Source organism: Agaricus bisporus (assembly GCF_000300575.1).
Source record: "Agaricus bisporus var. bisporus H97 unplaced genomic scaffold AGABI2scaffold_8, whole genome shotgun sequence".
Taxonomy (NCBI): domain Eukaryota; kingdom Fungi; phylum Basidiomycota; class Agaricomycetes; order Agaricales; family Agaricaceae; genus Agaricus; species Agaricus bisporus.
Window position 1 is genome coordinate 695,388 of NW_006267371.1, and position 20,664 is coordinate 716,051.

The 20,664-nt window shown below is 45.5% G+C and overlaps 5 protein-coding genes across 5 annotated transcripts; 2 read left to right on the top strand and 3 right to left on the bottom strand.

The window, feature by feature from the left end:
- Positions 1-231: 231 nt before the first annotated feature.
- Positions 232-1,845, bottom strand: AGABI2DRAFT_144580 (hypothetical protein; the record flags this gene model as incomplete). The annotated part of the gene is made up of 8 exons (XM_006463155.1): positions 232-872; positions 923-969; positions 1,020-1,178; positions 1,229-1,336; positions 1,430-1,474; positions 1,524-1,605; positions 1,655-1,693; positions 1,752-1,845. The coding sequence occupies 8 exons, from the start codon at positions 1,843-1,845 to the stop codon at positions 232-234; spliced, it is 1,215 nt and encodes a 404-aa protein (XP_006463218.1).
- Positions 1,846-2,308: 463 nt separating this feature from the next.
- Positions 2,309-4,558, top strand: AGABI2DRAFT_179644 (hypothetical protein; the record flags this gene model as incomplete). Its single annotated transcript, XM_006463156.1, has 8 exons — positions 2,309-2,467; positions 2,805-2,892; positions 2,947-3,094; positions 3,204-3,278; positions 3,303-3,387; positions 3,432-3,594; positions 3,756-4,218; positions 4,455-4,558. The coding sequence occupies exons 1-8, from the start codon at positions 2,382-2,384 to the stop codon at positions 4,556-4,558; spliced, it is 1,212 nt and encodes a 403-aa protein (XP_006463219.1). The 5' UTR covers positions 2,309-2,381.
- A 1,400-nt stretch (positions 4,559-5,958) lies between these two features.
- On the bottom strand, positions 5,959-8,098 carry AGABI2DRAFT_194109 (hypothetical protein). The gene is made up of 14 exons (XM_006463157.1): positions 8,013-8,098; positions 7,919-7,961; positions 7,793-7,865; positions 7,687-7,736; positions 7,614-7,637; positions 7,523-7,559; positions 7,415-7,467; positions 7,282-7,364; positions 7,018-7,228; positions 6,937-6,961; positions 6,815-6,886; positions 6,699-6,763; positions 6,565-6,649; positions 5,959-6,515 (listed from the first exon to the last, which is right to left on the bottom strand). Exons 1-14 carry the CDS (start codon positions 8,053-8,055, stop codon positions 6,372-6,374), a joined length of 1,008 nt encoding a protein of 335 aa, XP_006463220.1. The 5' UTR covers positions 8,056-8,098; the 3' UTR covers positions 5,959-6,371.
- A 5,860-nt stretch (positions 8,099-13,958) lies between these two features.
- AGABI2DRAFT_120044 (hypothetical protein) lies at positions 13,959-14,746 on the bottom strand (the record flags this gene model as incomplete). The annotated part of the gene is made up of 2 exons (XM_006463158.1): positions 13,959-14,248; positions 14,308-14,746. 2 exons carry the CDS (start codon positions 14,744-14,746, stop codon positions 13,959-13,961), a joined length of 729 nt encoding a protein of 242 aa, XP_006463221.1.
- Positions 14,747-16,961: 2,215 nt separating this feature from the next.
- Positions 16,962-20,034, top strand: AGABI2DRAFT_120045 (hypothetical protein; the record flags this gene model as incomplete). The annotated part of the gene is made up of 2 exons (XM_006463159.1): positions 16,962-19,172; positions 19,792-20,034. 2 exons carry the CDS (start codon positions 16,962-16,964, stop codon positions 20,032-20,034), a joined length of 2,454 nt encoding a protein of 817 aa, XP_006463222.1.
- Positions 20,035-20,664: the final 630 nt, after the last annotated feature.

Genomic DNA, 20,664 nt, shown 5'->3' on the forward strand with positions numbered 1-20,664 from the left:
CGGGGATCGCGAGTGTTCGGGAAAGAGGTGGTAACAGAAGGGGCGGCGCTAAAAGCAAACAGTACAAGAATAGAGCACGAGGAAAAGCCCTGCAATTTCAAGCAAGAAGATTTTGGAAGTGATTGGGGAAAAAATGGTTGACGCCGAGTTGAGTGGTCGAATGATAACCGGCAGATATATCCGAGCTCCACCTGTGTCCTCACCTTAAGGTAGCGCAAAGTTGAAACTTGATTATACCCACCGGGAACCAACAGGTCCTACATTCGATCCGAAATTGTCGCTGAATGGGTTGAAACCGGGTGTCGCTTGAACGCTCTGGAAAGCTCGTTTTTCAAAAAGGCCCGAAGGGAAAGAGGATTCATAGGGGCGAAATGCCATAGACTCGTTAGCCTGAGCAAAGTTGGGAAATATGTTGTTCAATTCCAGGGGTGTAGGAACCCGTGAGGCGTGGGGGAGATCAAAAGGAGAACTGGCGGGTCGCAGGAATTGAACTTCGACCTGGCAATTGATGTAATTTTGTCCGTGGAGGGCTTCCTTTGCTTCCTGGGCAGCAGAGGACGAAGAATATTGCGCAAGGACGGAAAGTGTACCGTTAAGCCCTGCCCCAATTACTCGCAGCTTTTTGAGGGGGCCGTAGGGGTAGAATAAAGGTTCCAAATCCTGAGTTGATGAAAATATAATCGATGGTAATTTCGAGACAAGTAGGGTGGGTGTTGGATCCGCACTGGTTGCATAAGACCCTAGGTCCAGATCTGTGGAACCGGGAAGAGCACTTTGAGCGCCTTTTGGAGGGCAGATATCATTCTCATCTATCTGAATTGGAGCATTACGGGATTCTAACAGCATCGCACGGTCGCCGCCATCGAGAAAGCCTAACAAGAATAAGATGTATTGAAATCAGCACATATGATGTCTAACGAACCTTGGGAGCGCTGGACGACGGCCCACGATACGTCAATGGTATGTCCTCTAGATACGGTTTAGGCCCTTTTTCGACGATTCTGACGAAATTTGCTCACTTGACCTGAGTGCGGGTTAATTCAGACATGGCAAATCTGGCTTCTTCATGCGTAGACATCACGATAAATCCGCGACGACGTGATGAGTTATCCACAGTGGCCAAAATAACGCAATGAGAAACGGTTCCATATCGAGAAAATAATGCGGCAAATTCATTCCTCTCAAATTTGAGATTTTAGTCAGTTATATAAATGAGGAGCAGACATACTTTGTCAAAGCAAAAGGGAGTCCAAGAACGTATAAGTTTCTCCGTTCATCATTCGAAGGTTGTCGAGGGCGAGTATTCGGAAAATGCGGGGCGATTGGAGTTACCGCACTGTACCTCCGGTTAGAAAGGAGATAAATTAGAAATAGAGTATATGCAGCTCGAAGGAGCATACATTCAACACTCTGAAGCAGTATAACGTACAGAAATGCGCCGCCGATGTTATAGCCAGTCATACAGAGAGCTTTCCTAGGGGCAAAATCAGAAGCGGAGACTGGAAGAAATTTCAAGGGCGCACGTCGCTGCATCTCTATTGAAGAAGGTTATCTCCAAGTGAGTTCCGAGAGCGTCTTTAATCTCATGAAAGCTACGAATTTGTCCTGTAGAGTATATGCAAACCAACTAAATGGGAAACCCTATTCAACGCACCAATCAAAGCATTGAAGAGGGCTATAACTTCGCTGGCGCCTGTTGGGTGTAAAGAAGCGTCAACTTTAATTACTCAAGTGCATACAGATGGACTTACTCGACTTTGATACGTTATCGACTCTGACAGTATTTGTGTTCCGATGGAGAGTAGGCAATGCGTGCTCAGGCAGAACGCCTGAGCTGGCCGACATGTGCAGGTATTCAATGGGTCGCCAATGGGATTCTAGAGCAAGAAAATCAGGGAAAGATATACCTCGTAGCAGCAAGAGGAAGCAAGAAAAGTGTGGTCGCCGACCAAGCAGCAAGTGACGACATATCCTAATTAATCCTGGAATTCCCACACTACGCGCGGCATTATTCCTGTACGTGATAGCTTTGAATCGTCACATGCACGCATCACGTTTAGAAGCACTGCCACAAGCCCATCGAGTTGCCAGTGAAATAAGTTAAATGCCTCTCTCTCGCGGCCATAATACACGAGGCTTGGCGTACGCACGACCGGCTGCAGACAGATTACTTCCAAAATTCAGACCTGAGATACATACCTCCGGGACGTATTCGCACTGTCGCAGGCTTAATTAGCACTGCCACCGGGTGCTGTTTGCCATGGGCCCCCGGGGTGAAGTATTAATGATAGAATACGGACCTTATATGCGAAGTTACATGGTCTGTGCGAGCATACTGACTGGGCTTGTGTCTGGCTGTATCTGGCTGTGTAGAGCTGCGTATGACTGCCGCTGTGGTGTGCCTATGTGGCAACGAAGAAGTAGTCACGATCAGAGACATGTATGATAATAAGAACGTACAAAGGGAGTAAGTGTGGGAATAGAAGAGAGCCTATTTCGACGCAATGAGGAGAAAGCATGGTACTTAGGCTGCTTAAAGGCTGAAACGAGTGTGAATGTGTGATATAGGTGCAGTCGATACATCAGCAAAAGGGTTTTCAAAATAGAAGGGCTTAGAACGGCACCATAGGATTTTACGCCTTTCTACTCTGCATAAGATTATATTATATTCCAAAAGTTACCTTTCTGATGGATTGTGGTGGAACTAGTTCCATGACAAGGTCTCTAAGCCCTTCTATTTTGAAAACCCTTTTGCTGATGTACAAAGAGATGGAAACACGTGACCGAGATGAGTTCTAAATTAGCGCGCCTCGTACATTCCTCGTGTTCGTATCTTCACCATATGTGATCGCTACAACTTCTCGACAATCTGTCCATTCTGAACTTCCAATTGTGAGTTTCTCTTATCAATTTGACCTGCGATTAAAAATGCTGAAATACCCGTAGCCACCTGCGACCCGGGATTCAGGACCACTACGACAGCAGAAAGGCATGGTCAAACATGCCCACAATATCGCTATGACGAAACCAACTTTTGTCAAAAGCAACAGTGAGAACTCAAAAGTATACTATTATTGGTTTGCCAACATTGACCGTATGTCGGCTAGTCGCTGTGACAAACTTATCAACAGCATATCTAAGATTTAGCTAATGTAAGTAATACTCTCGTTTCGTTACTCCCATTCCATTATTATCCCTGCTAGTTATGAATAAACTCCTGGAGAAACCGACGCCTGGTGCAGCATCCGAATCTTCCGCTCGTTTTCCACCCCCGCAATGTCATCCCTGAACGCGTTTGGCAGTTCTCGAACTGTATCTATACTTCATCGCTAACTGTGACGGCCAGCAAAAGATGCGCTGGGTGGTTAGTGTCGCCGGAGTTGGAAAGTCAGCTATTATGCAAAGCGTTGCTGATTCTCCCAACCTGCCAGTGACTCCCACGTGTCCGTCTTCTTTTCGGTCAATGGACACGACGATGGAACAAAAGCCATCATAACGCTTTGTTACCAGCTGGCAGCTAAATCTGGGCCTTATCGTCAGCTCATTGAGGTCGCGCGCGATCCATCCCTCCTTCAATCGTCGATCCTTGTCCAGGTCAAGAAGTGATCATTGAACCCTTCATCCACAGCGACCAACTAAAGGCTGCCGATCGCGTCTTGATCCACAGTAATGGCCTTGATGAATGCAATAACGGAGACACCCAGCTAGAGCTCCTCCGCCTCATCTCTGATTTCTGCACCACGTACCCTTCCTAGCCCCTCGTCTGGCTCATCGCGAACCGCCATGAACGACACTTCACTTCGTTCTTCGCTAGAGCGAATCTCATTCCGGCATATGAGAAGGAGGAAATCCAGGTAGATACCGAAGAGGGTCGTGCGGATGTTGAGCAATTCTTTCGCAAACGACTGGAGGCGATCAAAGGGGGCTTGGACTCATTCGATCCACACTTGCAGTGGCCCGAGGAGAAGGACTTCTGGACACTGGCTAAAGCTGCGGGAGGACTGTTTGCCAATGTCCCAGATATATTGACGACTCGTCACCTACCACTATTCTTCCCGTCTCGACCACTCACGGTTTGGACAACTATCAACCTTCATCTTCCGACATTCATTCCATATATCTCCCAGTCTAAATTCCTTACGAAAGATGAGGAAGATCAAGACCAAGAACAAAAAGATGAAAGTCATCTAGGACCTGAATATCAATCGTGGGAGCGCGGTCAGAGTCTTCGTCTGACGAGTAATATCCCTTCCGGATCATACTCGCACATCTCATACATTAGAGTATACGCAATTTGTCGATTGAGGGGGATTTGGCTTGATGAGAATGGTCGTCCACCTTGGGAATTTGAGTTGTATTCTGCTGACTAGGATGCTGGTGCTATGTTTGTGAGCCTCCGAATCCAAACGTGTTGATCTATCGCTGATTTATGAGTACGCCATACGGTGACTTAGACTTTGGTTATCTTTCGGTTAATCGAAACGAGTTCACTCCTAGTGTTGCCGTCGAAGAATCACTCCACATAAGTGATTCGTCGCACCCGATGGTCTTCTGGTAGGCGATTGGCTGTGTAACGAAGGGAAGTCGTTGGCTTAGCGATAGTCACCTCCGCCATAAACACTACGCAGATACACGCTTTGGGGAAAGAAGAGCAAAAATGGGAAAGAGATATGATCGCATACGCCGCTGCTGTTATAGCAGATGATAATAAGTCCACTGTGTCCGGAGGTTTCGCGACACCGAGAACAGAACTCATAGGTCATCGTGATCAACAAAAGCATCACCTCCATCATGATCATGATCATGATCACCATCACCATCATTGCCACCTTACAAAACCGGGGTAAGCTGTGGAGGTAGAAAACTCTGATATTCATATAAGTACTACGCGTAGATGATGTCAGATCATGGATTCATCGCTCTTTTTCAAGAAAACTCCAAAATAGTCACCGATTTATTAGAATTTCCATCAGTGGTCCTATTAATTGACAAGTTACCGGTTCATATAAAATCAACAGAAATCTATTCATACAAATCGTCGTTTCTCAGAGAAATTTTTTTTGACTGCGCTGCGCTTTTCTTCTTTTTCTTTTTTTCCTTGATTTTTTGCTTGCTTCTTTCTTTTTGAATTGCAAGCACCGACATCGTAGGATCATTCAAACGGTCGACGTTCACTAGTCACTGACAGATTGGCACCTAAGCAGTCAAAATACTTACTTCTCCCCGGCGGGTAGAGAACTCTCTCACTGAATCACACGGTAGCCCCTCCCTCCTTCGGCTCCCAACAAAAAAAAAAAAAGAAAGGAAGGAAAGAAAGAAGAAAAAAAAAAAAGAAGTACCCCATCAACGACACATTGAGTCTTAATAACTTTAATAGAGCTAATTAACCCTTGCAAAAGATATCTCGGTAAGTCAACTCCTCCGACAAAAGAACCCACTGAGTATTCAGATATCAAAAAAAATCTCGACAAAACACATGATCATCATCGAATACCAACACATCCTACACCAGTACTTACATCCACTCACACCGCCCATAGTGGAACTAACGCGGACCAGAACAACATACTGTATATACAATATATATGTTAATCACCCCCATCCATCCTCCTCGGTTACCGTAACACACTTTTCCATGCACCCAGCATCACCAAGCTAAATACATCAACAGGGTGTTGCCGAATACTCACGCGTCAAGGATCTCGCTGTTGATAGGAACCACATTCACCGACATGTCCGGGGTGGACTATCTATATTTAACAACCGCAATCTGTCAATCATTGACAAGAATTACTTGTGATGTTCCGATTACGCACCAACCGGGTTGTTATTAACTTGCATTTAAATTCAGTGGAGGCCACCAAGGTATTTACAGAAATCTTTGATCTTTTTTCTCAAGCAAAGCACCTGCGATAACCTACTAGGCGCTTCGACCAGCGCCTTCAGAGATAGAGTTCACTCAAACTGAATGTTACACATCATCGTTAACCGTTCTAATATATTACGTATAAGAAAAAGAAGTATGAAAATAATAGTACGCCCTGTGTAGATGATACTACTTTCCCAGACTATCTGACCTCAGTGAAACATGTACAATACAGTTTGTATAACGCGATGGAGCGAAACGTGATTAACAACGCCGAAGGTGGTATCCAATTGGTTTACTTAAATCCGTTTATTTGATTTATAAGAATTGATAAAATTGAATGCGACGAGAATTTGAAAGATGAGTTGTCCCAATAAACATAACCCGAGGATGTAGCTGAGTAAGAAGGGTATCCAAAACGTAATTTGACAAAGAGCGAGATTGCGAATGTGTGGCATGCGATATTTGGTAAGGAAAGTAATTCTCTTCTCGATGAAAAGAAGGTCTAGTATGGGGGCCGCTTGAAATCGCCGGTAATGCGTTGGGCTTCGGTATCGTAATCTACCCCTTGGGTTTCCTGGCCACCTGCATCATCCATCAAATAAGGAGTCTTGTCTGGATCAACTGGGCTCTCCTGATACGTCTCCATCTGGATGGTGCTCAGCTTATAATCAGAAATGTACGACGATTCGCTTTACCTGAACGTGAACGCCCTCTGATTTGGTCGCAACTTTGGGACGCATGGACCGGAAGGCTAATGTCGAGTTTTGGGTGCCACCCGAACTACAGGCTGATCAGAAGAGGAAAATGAAGGCTCAGAAACTCGGCTTACGGGAAGACTTCAGGGCCCTGAGAAGAAAATTGATTCAAACGTCTAACCACTCTGCAGGCCACAATCTAATAAATCGTCAATAACCATACCTCAAGTTCAAAGCATAGCACACTTACCGTAGAGGCGATAGCAGCAGGGACATTGGCAATTATAGACATCACGGCATTCAGATTCAACATCATGAAAATCTAGAGAAAGCTATGAGTGGGATTCGCCGGTTTCGAGGGTAGTGACTAACCGTCGCAAGGAGGTTGGCCAAGAAGCTGATTAATGGGTGAATCAGAAAGGCGGTGGAAGTAAGATTTACAAAATTGCTTACGCAATGAGGAAGTAGATGAGACCGTCGTGGAAGATGAGTTTGACCAGCTGGGAGCGGCCTGTTCTGGGCGAGAGGAGTTTGTACGCCGTCAGGCACAAAACGGTGAAATCGAAGACCATCGTGTAAATGAAACTGATGGCGAGAATCTTGTTGTTTGTGCCTGAGATAACGCAGCCAATGCCCGTAACCCATTGGGCGGTGAGCAGAATACCTGAAACAAATGAGTATATGCTCGCGGAAAATAAATATTTTGGGAAAGCATACCATGTAAAAGGAGAGACCAATGCCCAAGGATAACAAGAACGAGGAAGGCGACCAGATACTTGTTCTGGTTCCAAACCGCCATCCTGAGAATCGATGAGCTACTAGGCGCGAGTGATACAGCTATACAACTTACGTCCTCAAAGAAAGGTTAATGCTCGCGAGTCCTATTGCAGCATTTCCGAGACACTGAGTCGCAAATGTAAACGCCACAAATAATATACGAAGCTTTGAAGTTGCATACCTGGTTGAATGTGTAGAGCGCTTGGCAGTCGACCTCGCTAATACAAAGTCTATATGCGTATTCAAAGCCAAGAAGAAGCGCATATATTCACCTCGTCACATTAAGGGCCACAGCACTGAACCGAAATCAGCGGATAAGAAAAAACAAGTGAGGTGGGGACTCACATGCCGATGAGAGCAACGAGTAAAACGTAACGATTCAGAAAATAGAAGATCTGGTGGCAAATTAATTATCTGATGCGCAGCCTGACCGGCCTGACTGTTAACCCACCATTGGCCAGCGAAATTTTTTCTTGCCCGAGATGAATTGCCAGTCAAAGTTGAGGGAAGTAAACCATTCCCAACTACGCAAACGTCAGAGAGGACTAGACACACGAAGCCCGGAGACGCGACGAACATATAGAGTCCAAGTAGGGCGTGCATGAACCTGCCAAATGCGACTATCAAGGCGTCAGGGAGGGAGAGCGGGCAGGATCCAGGGAAACACATACCGCCGTCTTTGATGACTTCTTCTTGGGATTGCCAGTTCACCATGGTGCGGGGAGGAGAAGGGGAGTAGAGGATATGGGCCGAGGAAAGGACGAGGATATGGGCGGAGGGAGGAGATCGATACTTATATCAGAACCCTCCGGCGAGAAGCAGACGTAACTTCTCTTTCGGGCTAGAACTGCTTCCCAGCCAGGGTGCCTATTCGGCGTTCATCTCCCTTCCCAGATCTTCGCCTAACCCTGCCCCCTCCACCCCAACTTCTCTGCCCCAACCCTGGGTCGTACTCGCCATTGCAACCTCTCTCGTGCTTGTTCTCAAGATGGTAGCTCTTGCATTGAATGCCGACATTCCCACACATAACATATGCATCACAGCCATGTATTTCCAGAAATATACATTTCTTTGATCTTTTTTATATATGTATTCAAAAGTGCAGAACCATTCCTCGGCAACACCATTGTTTCACGACATCCGTGGATAAAATACGTATAAATGCTGGACCCTGAAACATTTGTGTCGAGTCGGAAGCCTTCGACCGGTTTTGGCTCCTTCCTTTATTCCATTCTGAGTGTCTTCAAATTTTGTCACGATCTCCTTCTAGACCGACTTATTACCCTTGCTAGGACGTGAACGAAAACAGGTCATCGAGTCTGCTAACTCGACAGAATCATGATTGGAAGCTCTAATTATCCCCGACATATTGTAGTCTACTCTGAACGCCTCAGTACTTCCACCACGCGCGCTGTGATTTTATAATGTTCCAACATGCCCGGTAAACATGTCCGATCAACACATCTATAGATATGTCCTCTCACGGGTTCACGTATATCTCTTCCGCAATGTGGAGATTTCCCGTCTATCTTTATCTATCTCATCAGGTTCGTTGATCATTATGAGACGGCGTGAGCTACTCTAACCAAAAAGAAATTGACTTTTCACCATCACGTCCCCCCAGAAACCACTTACGTTGAGTGACTCTTTCTTCTTGGCTCGATTCATGCGCCATATCCTCAAAAGTCATCGTACCGAACCTTTCACTTTTCCTTTATCAAAGATTTCAATTGTTGCGTACATATAATGACGCCCACAAAACCCCCTTTAACTTGCACATCTGTTTCTTTTCCTCGCAACGCGGCCCTCGGCAAAACATTTCAAGCGACAATGTTCGGTTGCGGCTTTTTCCGATACGCATGACACTGCCTTGGTACTGCCGAAGGTTAGAGATTCTATACGTTCCTAAGGTTCACTTGGCAATAAAACGCGTTCCTTGTACTTCGTACTCCAAGCCTTAGTTTCGAAACACATGACGACATCAACATTCACCCCACTTCAATTATTGGTAAAGATCGCGCCACCTTCGTTTGCCCATGAATGATAGATAGAGAATAAGGACATCTACTCGTCATTCTATTCCTTCTTCAGTTACAGGATACTGATCAATCGTTTGAATCCTCTTCGTAACCATCCTGTTCAACTAACAAATTCAGTCCAGAAGTCAAATGAATGGAATAGAATTCATCCTAGTGAATCTAACGCATATCTGCTGTCTACCTGTCTACTTCAATTAACAATCGATTGCCCTAGTTTGGTCAAGCCGCAGACTATTAACCAGCCGAACAAAAAAAAAACTTCATACAGGCGCTCATACTTTTGACATTTCATATTTCAAACCCCAGAAAAAAACATTAGTTTTTCATTAATATAACGTAAAATGAAGTTCTTTCATTTTACCATGTCCGCTCCTTTCGCGTCTAAATTTCAAAGATAAAGTAAGCCTCAGGTGTTATCGACAGTTGATCTTTTCACCTAACAAAGCAAAGGGTCACTACAAAAATTGATTTACAAAAACATAAACCGCAGACGACTTTCTTCGAATAAGAAAAGAACGCGTTCGACGATGCTGGCATGGAACACTTCTTAGTCAAATCTAAGGCGAGTATGCCAAATCTTTTTGACACGTCCTCGAAAGTTCGAATTACGGTCGCCGAGAGAGACACGGTCTAAGATTACCGACGGAACGCGGTCGGATCTGGTTGAGTGTCGTATTCAACTAGCCGATTGACTGTACACTTGGCACAAATTACATGTAACCAATAATTTTTTGAACCGATTTACTGGCCTTGGGTTGATCGCTCGCGCTGCGCGTGGTGCGTGAACTGTAAACTCGAGCCTGTGTCGGACAAGAACATTCGAATATGTCGAGTCTGAGGACGACATTGGTCGTAAGTTAATAGAGTTCCGTTTTCCTGTCAAACTCGAAGAAACAAGTCGATGAAGATTGCAGTCATGCCATACAGATACTTGGCACAACGGGTTGTGTAGCTACGTATGACGCGCGTTGGACAAGTCTCAGATAACGAGATTTGGCCTACAAGTGTCTAATATGCTACCGCTAGCAGTGTCTAGCAGCTTTGAACTTAGTGTGTAGCGATTATTTTATCACGAGAAAAGATCACAAGATATTATCAGGACCCCTGGAACAAGCCGCATCAGGCTAGTAAAAGGCAGTAGTTTAGACCATGTCCTTGCCATGTCCTCTCTCGGCGACCGTATTAATCGATTACGCATTTCAGATTATACGAGCGGCAATAGATATGAAAAGAATCTCATCCAAATGAAAAGCGTGATTTAATTAAACTAGCCTTCCTAGAGGATTTGAAGATTCTCACGTTCATTTTGCAGGTACAAGTTCCATAAAGAAGAGTAGAGAGCCAAAAAAGGGAGAGGATGTGGGTGTTGTTTTTTCCCAACTTTCAAAACATATGTCAAGTGGTAAACTTGGGCAATTAAGCATGTTCCTTCGTTTGTTTGTTTCGTTTTCAATTCAAAAATCAAAACTCTAGCTTACCAATTGCCTTGTTCGCTTTAGGCGAACACTTAGGGTTGGTCACGAGACTCAGTGGAGGGGAACGGGGATCTCTTCCGGATCTCTTCAATCTTCAATCTACCTGTCGCCTATCATCTCGTAAAGACACATACAGGATCAAAATACCGAATTCGGCGCTTTCTTTTTGAACATACATACCCAGTAATTGAATCAACTCCACCCTTAGGCTGACTCAGGGCTGACTGCGTACGACAGTCGCAGCTGATATTTTTTCTTGTATTTCCACCAGTGGTAACTGGTAACAAAGTTCGGCCTTGTGTTACTTGTACTCGAGTCTTGTGGTACTGGAGCCGGTAAATGCTTAAGCGATCGTCATCACAACTGTAAGCTGACTGTGCGATCAGAAATTTACATAAGGTTCTTTGTCCGCACATGCAGGTTACTCGAACCTGACCGATTGACAAGAAAATTCATGAAGACATGGAATAAACGGTCCGATGAATCAAAAGCTCGGACGGTTGGTTATACACGTTATACAGCCCCTTGATATCGCACTGTTCACCGGTCCCGCAATCAATGATCAAAAAAGAAGAAATTTGCAAAAATGATTAGTGCGCGACCTTTTCCTTCCCACAATTTCACTGTGCGCGCCAGGTCCGTGCCCAGTCCAGCCTCACTGTCTAGGTATACAGCAGTGGTTCCAAGCATTTATCAGTCGATTGGGTACAATTTTTATGAAGATGATGTAGTCGAGGCTCGAGCTACCTACCATCTCACACCGCTACAATGTGTGCAATCAACTGGTCTGGTCCGACTTTTTTTTTTTTTTTTTTGATGGCATACCAAGCGATTGGAATTATCGAAAATCGGGGCTTTGAGCTCTTTTGGTATATTCCGTTCGATTTCCTGGCTGTTTCCAGGGAGGAAGCAGTTGAAGACGGCAGAAGATCATTAAGATTAATAAGCTCCTCGTGATAAATTCCTGGCTCCATGGTCCGGGTGATATACTGATCCTTATGAAGGTGAAGTCATGGATGTAGAGGTGTAACTGATTTTTACTGGACCCAAAACTGGCAATTATGGCTACAACTCATTCATCGCGGTTGAAAGAGGTTCCGACAATCACTAGAGTCTTTTTTCCACCCTCAGGATCATTCTTCCTCACGTATCACATGCTGCATCTTGCTTCGATTAGTGATTTTAGACTCTCCAACTCTTGAGCGAGGTGAGGCGGTCATTCTTAACTTGATATCTTTCATTTTTTGCCTGATGTTTGCTGCTTATGGCAACTCTTCGTAGGAGATCACTCCAAATTTCACCGTAGTAATAAGCCAAAAACTCCAAGACAAGGGCAGAGTCAAGATTTTTTATGGTAGTCGCCACCGTGATGCTTGATTATCTCGCCCCGTTTTGGCAAGTTATATCGCATCATTACTTATCGTCCTGAGAGCTCATGAAAGTCTGCAATACAATAGTATGCTGAAGAAGACCGTATCTTTATCAAAGCTGTTTCTGACTTCCTTCTTCAATGAACACAATTAATCAGGATCTACTTGATAACTTAGATAGTGAAATTCGTATTCTTGATTAATCGTCTTAATATCCTAGTCGACGAAGGGGGAAATCAGAACAGGATTCTCATACTACCTCAGGCGCCCCAACTTAGTCATGATCAATGAGATATTATTGTAGAAAAGATCATTCTGGCTATCGCCAGCTATTCATTCACCTTCACGCGCTTTGAAATTCCTTGGAGGGCTGTACAATACCTAGCCAAAGTTCCAAACCCCAAAATATAATCACTGAATTAATGTGCCCATATCTAAATATGCTTTCCCCTCAAACGCCGAGTCCCGATAACTGAATAACAGAAAAGGCAGGATTCAATCCAGATTCAATCCCCTTCATTTTAGGACTAGTCCACATTCGACTTCGTTTTCTTGGACTGTCATTTCTCTAGCCCAGCCCTGACATTTAAAAAATTTATGGCAGGTGTCTCGCTTGAAGCGTTTTTCCTCCATAACGCCCCGCACCCGCTTAACTAATATCATGATCAAAGCATTTTTGACGTTCTTCTCTTCGTTTATTCCCGGGCGTTGAGGCTTCGGAGCGCACGATCTTCGGCTTGCAATTAACAAGTCAAAAGTTCGAGGTGGTTCTCGGAGAATATTTATTTAGAGTCAAGCTTTCCACAAGCTAACGGTCAAAGAGACTCACTTATAGCAACGGATTCCAAAATTCGATCCTCGGAGTTTATGTATGTTCAATCTGGTTCATAGCGGCATGAGATTTGTGAAAGGAAAATCTTTTTCTCGCAGTGGTGGGAGAAGTATACGTAGTCACTGTAACGGCTCGCGGAATGGTATTTGGAAAATCCGGGGGTCCGAGGCGGGCGAAGACGATTATGGATTATGTCTGTGCTTGTCAATTTACATCATGCAGCCAAGGACGAATTCAACGACTGACCTAATTGTGGATGCAAATAGTAGGATTTGCGGAGAGGTATAGCGAGCAGCTCATGTCTTCCAAAACCATCATTGATCTGCTTTGGTTGTCAGAACCCTCTACCTTTCTTCACGCCGACCTCGACGTCGGTATCTCCACCATCTCGATATTTCATGTCATGGGAACAAAGTATACTTGTTTTACCGCCTCCAGGACAAACTTGTGGTCATCCTAGTTTGAATCCTCACGACAGATACGAGGAGCAATGCAAACTGCATTAGATGAGCGACGTAACGCTCAGCCTGTGAAAAGTTTTTGAGATTGAGTTGTATACCCAAGCTAGGAGCCTGGCAATGCTCGAGTGATTTCAAGTTCCCCTTCATCACCTTCATTCGAAACCTAGTATTGGTAGCAAGGGTATCAAACGTATGTCCACAACACATGGAGATGAATAACCATTGCAGATTCATCATGATCACCGGAAATCGTAGCATACCTTGTTGCGATAGATTGTGGTTTATCTCGTGCTTTCCGATGAACTGCGGAGAAGGCCAGGCTGCCGAACAGTTCAATCATGGCAAAAGTGGCAAGAACACGAATTGAAAGAGTCCACCGTATAGTTTTTTCAAATTAAGGTTAGCGTCGAACGAGGTTGAATGTAACACCGCAAAGACAATCAATCAATTTTTCCTTGCACAGGGCGAGATACAAAATTAAGTCGAGCCGCAGTTTGTAGAGCAACAACAGTGACACAGATAAAGGAGAGAAGAACGATGATGGCTGTTCCTGATTGTACCCAATGGAGATCCTGGCCATGTCCGAGGGGTATACGAATGGTATCGACGTGGTCCGTGGATGGAGAGTAATTTAAGTGGAGAAAAGTGGTCATATCTGGTTGTAAACCAGCTTCAAGAAGCTGTGATTCGGAGAGATACGATGGTGACGTAGAAGAATACTGAAGGCGTTCTGGGAAACAATACTAAGCGTTGGATAGATGACTAGGTAACAGTGATAGGCGTACTCACCTTCTCGGCATGCAATGAATGCGCTTGGTATTTCGAGCGCCACGTCATGGTAGGTTCCACTAGGAGATTTCGATAAGGTATCGGGAGAGGGGATGCCATAGCGAGCGTGGAGCGGAACGTTCACATCGAACGATAGACCGGACGTATTATCGGTCCAAATTCGGGGAGGGTTGACGTTTATAAGAAGAGTCACGTTCGATTTAATCGCATTTACTGGTTTCTCTAGGTCTGCATATCCCCACTGGACAAACGTATATGCCTGTTGTCGCTGTACAAGCTCATAAGGATCGATGAAGACCGAAGAAGGCAGTTTGTAGTAGATGTGGAGAGAGCATGTATCCTCCAATAAGTCCGCTTCTGGAGGTAAAATGCGGAAAGAGATCAGGGAAACAGGATGGAAAGAACTAGGATTGTCAATTTGAACGGAGAAGTTTGACATGGGACTGTGTCAATGCGTTAGGCGTGATGCGTGACGGATTGGACATTAGCACAGCCACAGGAAACCTTGAGGGCGCCGGCGATCGAACCAACGAGAAATTGAGTTAGGCGTCGTTCTCATCTTTATAATTCCGTCCAGCGCCCCAAGCAATTCTCGTCACCAAAACCTCCGAGTACGAGCATGGCTGAATTGTGTTCCGTCGATATCACTTCTGATTCACTCTTAAGAAGAAACGAGGGAAAATATCGATGATCAGCGACGGATCTATACCCAGTCATTACTTTGTCGACGCTCCCGTTGGTGATGATACTAGACTGTGAAAAAAAATATTTTGTAGCAGGTCTAGACAGCTGAAGTGAGGATCTGATGTAAAAAGTCTCTTTGTAATCAGTGTCATCATAGTTCAGACAAGTACCATATAGAAATGAACCCAAGAATAGAAGATGACTATACTAAGATATACTACGGTCAACAACGCCTCAGTGCGACATTCAAATTCCAGGCAGATATACTACGACGCAATAAAATGGTTCCCAGCTGCATTGAATGTTCGACGCCCGCTCCACAAGCATAGCTCGCGGCCTTGATCTTGCTCACAGCGCAAAGTGGCGGTGGAAGTGCGTAACTTTAGCCGCATTGAATAAGTTGCTTTAAAATAGCCAATGCCTCCAGGCGACTCCCCTGGCCAAGCGATTCGTATCTCCTCATATATGATCCTTTTTGATGCATGTCGCTCCAGTATCCATCCTTCAAAACCTGCTCCAGCTGTTGTCCATTGTGACACTGTCCCCAGTGAGTATTAACGAAAGTTACCTGCCTCGGGTTTCCGAAATTGTTGTTCCATAAACCCGGAAGAGAGGTGAACAAGGTAGAGCTTCGTGGACCTTCACTTTTATGCGGATTCATGCTCGAGATATTATGCATATATACGAGCCGGTCTACCCTAAGTTTTCTATTGATATCAAAGTCAGTAAACCCCTGAGTGCGAGCCGCATATTGCATACGAACCTTTTCTTTAACCATTTACAAAGGTCGTCCAAGGCTTTCTGTTCCAATCTAGGGTTTTCAATTTCGATTCCAGGCGTGTCAATTAGCGTGATTGTAGGAACTGGGAATGATGGATCTTGAATGGTTATTCGAACTTCTTCAAAAACACTTCCGGCTTGTTCTTGAGTGAGGGAATGGCAAACCCTATTTTGGTCCTCTTTTCTCCCAGTAATATCATATATGAACTACACGAAATGAAATTGTATCAGCCGTGCCGTTGAGCCCGAAAGAATTTGGCGGTGTCAAATGACTGACTTGGCTCTTTCCAGAACCGTGGCATCCGATAACGCTGTGGTTAAAATTCAAAACGATAATTGATAAAACAGAGGAACCGCCGAACATACGCGATCACCAGTTCTGGTTGTCTCTCCGATGGCTGCACCGACTTGGGCTTCCGGCCGAATATGCTTTTGATGTACTGCAACCCCTAGTACCTAAGTAAAAGTCCCGGATATTAGCAGTCAACTCGCCTGCATATTTTTTGGTTTCGCTGTTGTTGATAAAAAGGATAGGGGGCGGGGCAAAGTAGATTTGGGAGGGTTCCTTTACGGGTCGCCTGATAAACACATTTACATCATACTTATCGTTCACAAAGTAACCAACGTGTTTACGAACCCGAAAACTCGTGCTATCAAGGCGTGACAGCAAAAACCCAGCATGTGCTGCCTTGTATAGAGTTTGGACCTACGAACTTCGAAGGGCAGTACACCCAACACTGGAAAAACGTCTTCGAAGAAAGATCTGGATTAACCGGAAGAGTGTCAGCTATATCCTTAATAGATTGAAGCGCGTGTACGTCTCGCATAACCTCGGGACTACGTGAGCTGTGGGCTTGAAACAATGGAAGGCAGTGAATGGCAGTTCTTGGGGTGACATGCCAGCTGGTGTGTGCCCTAAGTCATAATCTACTCCTAGTTACTCTCTGACTCTTGTAGTCTTCTACCCACTATACTCGGTAAGTGTTTCAGTCAGCTCACCGCTGCTGTCATTCAACAGACCGTTTGTAGAACCATAACGCCATTTACACCTGACAGAACATTTCTCTTGTTTCACGGGGGAATTTATTCTCGACGCCTTATCCCACATACCTAAAGGTAGTGTTCTTACCGGCACTTTTCCCATATGTTGTAAGGTGAACCAACCTGCGACTTGCATTCAGGCTTGCCAAATGCCGTCAGAAGAAGTACTTGGCCTCGCTGAATCCTGGCGTATATTCACAACCCACGTGCAACCTAGGCGCCTCTGGCGAGAGGATGACGGCGTGGAAGGTCCTCTCTTGTTCGGTCGTAAACCCACGAGTCGCCTTCATATCCTCGCCAATGTCCTCCGCCTGTTTTTTGCCACAGTTTTCAGTCCCATCTACATCTTTATCCCTCTCGATACAGCGATCCTTGCCAAATTTGACTTCATCAAACGCATCCTACAATGGTCAATCGAGTGGGCTGAAACGCCAGATGCGGTCTTGCTTGAATCCCCAAGTTCTCTGATCGGTGAGGAAGGCAAAATCAAGGTTGCTTCCAGGGGACAGTACGCGGTTACAGGCAATAAACCTAGGTGGCTATTGGAGGTGGAGTTTCGTGGGAACCAAATTGTATCTCAGAGGCAGGTGAGATACGAATGGGAGAGAGTGAAAGAAGAGGCTTTGACGGCTAAACCTGGCAACTCCTTACGGAAGGGGATTCAGCAGTCAGGCTATACGGCAATCAGCTACTCTATGGAAAGCGCAAAGGAACTTTTCTTCGAATCAGGTTGTTCCCTTGACTCCCAACCGGAGATCCCACCAGATGGTAACCGGAAGTACAGTCTTCGAAACCGCCAGAAAATTTCGCGAGCTCTACTCGAAGAATATGCTCGCGCTAGGAAGACCATCGACGACAAGCAGGACGGCTTTGAATTCATCTGGTTGGACGAATTTTGTCTTTCCAATGAAGAACTTCAAGACGATCAAGAGATCGAAAGACAGAGAGATACTGAAGTTGGACAATTGGCAGATATTTTCCGAGGCGCCAGGCGTGTGGTAGTCTTTTGCCACGTCGAGGACTGTGACCATACTGGCATCGATTGTCCTTGGGCCAGTCGATTGTTCACTATGGGCGAGATTCTATATACTCCTCAGGTGCTCCAGATGTCGAGGACTAGAAGCTCTAACCACCGGCAGAAACTTTCCAGCTATATCACGATCATACCTGGTCCGGAATTTCGTTCCGACATGCAGGCTTGTGCTGCTGAAGCGAAGCAGTGGCATCTATACAACATTATGCAACACGCAACGAACTCTGGCGCAGTTACGTGGCAATCTGCTATCCATTCTCTTGTTGTTGAGGCCATCCGGCGGGATGAAGCCGGCGACTTCCATACTCACAAATTCCTGGGAAAGGCCTTGAACGGTCTTCTACCTCGGAGATCCCAACTCGAGGACTTACGAGGCATTAATGGTTGGGCAGACCTCGCATGGTTGTTGGAGCTGAACCAAGGGTATTACAACGCTGCCCTCCTCGCTGCTGTATGCAAACTTGCCGACCACGACGTTGACGAATACAGGTGGTGGGGAGAGCCTATCGCGCCGAGAGAAGGGTCAGAGCGCCTTGAGGCGCTAGTCCATGCTATCCCCGTCACATTTCGCAAAACTCCTACTCGCCTCCCAGAGCCCGTCCTCTCTATCATCGGTCCCAAGTCTGTGGCTCTCTCTCACTGGCTACAACGCGACTCCTTTGCTCTTTACCGGAATCCCGAGATGAAAAGTCTTAGCAAGGCGGCCATCAGAATATACCTCATCATTTTCTTCACCGTCACGTTTAGAGGGTCTGGACTATTTCTGCTATACCTCGCGACCATTGCTTACTCTATCCTCGTATTACTCGTTGGAACAATGTTTGTGAAAAAGGACGTCTGGTTCGTGATCGAAGATCACACTACAGTAGGCGGAGATGCTCGTTGTTGGTTGCAATCGCAGGATGCAACGTTTCGCAAAGCAGTCGAGTGGGGTGCTCGACAGTTGATTCCACAGTGGGACACTCCACATGCTAGTCCTAGTCCTCCAGGCACTCCACCCCATCCCTATGCCGTCACTCTCGTTGACCTTCGAACTGGCGTGTTGGTCAAGGCCGCCGTGACAAAACGGCCCAATGGTATGGTCGCCCTTGCTATACATGGAAGCGGCATTACATGGATGCTTCTGGATAGGGATGACAAGAGAGTGGGGGTAACTCCGGCAGTCAAAGTGGGAATGGTGAATCTACCCCCGTTCGTTCTAGCTCAGGCTGAAGAGTCTGGCACTGTCTACGTTAGCGGCCATCAGGAAGGACCTGCTCGTGTACATGCCCATACGTCCGGTGATCCTCCCGCTCCTATCAATCATCCGGAACGTGAATCAAGTGATGTATGAATAGACTTTGAATGCTTTTATATGAACCGGTAACTTGTCAATTAATAGTTACACTGATGGAAATTCTGATAAAACGGTGACTATCTTGGACTTATCTTGAAAGCGAGGAATCCATGATCCGACATCATCGACGCGTAGTACTTATATGAATATCAGAGTTTTCTACCTCCACAGCTACCCCGATTTTGTAAGGTGGCAAGCAATGATGGTGATGGTGATGAAGATGATGGTGGAGGTGATGGTTTAGTTGATCACGATGATCTACGAGTTCTGTTCTCGGGGCCGCGACACCTCCGGACACAGTGGACTTATGATCATCTGCTATAACAGCAGTGGCGTATGCGATCATATCTCTTTCCCATTTTTGCTCTTCTTTCCCCTAAAGCGTGTATCTGCGTAGTTTTTATGGGGGAGGTGACTATCGCTAAGCAGCGACTTCCCTTCGTTACACAGCCAATCGCCTACCAGAAGACCATCGGGTGCGATGAATCACTATTGAGGATTGAATTCGTTTTGATTGACCGAGAGATTACCAAAGTCTAAGTCACCATATAGCGCACTGATAAGTCAGCGATAGGTCAACATGTTTGGATTCGGAGACTCACAAATGTAGCAGCAGCATCCTAGTCAGCAGAATAAAGCTCAAATTCCCAAGGTGGACGACCATTCTCATCAAACCAAATCCTCCTCAATCGACAAGTCGCGTATACTCGAATATATGAGATGTGCGAGTATGATCCGGAAGGAATATTACTCGTCTGACGAAGACTCTGTCCGTGCTCCCAAGATTGATATTCAGGTCCTAGATGACTTTCGTCTTTTGGTTCTTGGTCTTGATCTTCCTCACCCTTCGTAAGAAGATTAGACTGGGAGAAATATGGAATGAATGTCGGAAGATGAAGATTAATAGTTGTCCAAGCCGTGAGTGGTCGAGATGATCGAGATGGGAAGGATAGTGGTAGGTGAAGCAACGGTAGAGAATTTTCGGCACCTCGACTGAGCTTGAGTCTCGGTTGTTTCTGTCAAAGGATACGATTAACCATCAAGTTATAAAAATAAAGACCAAGATATGTAGTATGTTTCCAATCGAAAATCGAGATCGAATAATAATTGGTATATACCTGGAATGTTGACATTCGGAGTACCCCTATTCTTCCAGAATGATCGACTAGTCCTACTTCAAAGGACCAATCTCTACCCAAATTTCGGACTTGTAAATGCATCCATGGGTGTTTTAGTCCAAGCGACGAGTGATTCCTATTTGGCGGACATTGAATATATGTAGTTGGTAGCTTTGGAGACTGGATATGGAGTACAGTCTGATTCAAATTGTAGCCTAGATTTTGTGAATCGATTTCTGATCCCCTTTCTGCCCCTCCAAGTTCTACCAAAGGAGGAGGTGATATCAAAGAAGCGCTCTCGGAGTGAAGCGACTGAGAAGCCGAGTCATGCAGTAAGCGGACACAGCTTTGGTTCGAGGCATCTG

Bases quoted from the DNA above. Each gene is read 5' to 3' on its own strand.
- AGABI2DRAFT_194109 (XM_006463157.1), bottom strand. From the start codon at position 8,055: ATGGTGAACTGGCAATCCCAAGAAGAAGTCATCAAAGACGGCG. The intron at 7,560-7,613 runs GTGAATATATGC...ACTTTGTATTAG, and splicing joins GTGGCCCTTAATGTGACGAG to CGAGGTCGACTGCCAAGCGC. The intron at 6,764-6,814 runs GTAAGTGTGCTA...ACGATTTATTAG, and splicing joins CTGCTGCTATCGCCTCTACG to ATTGTGGCCTGCAGAGTGGT.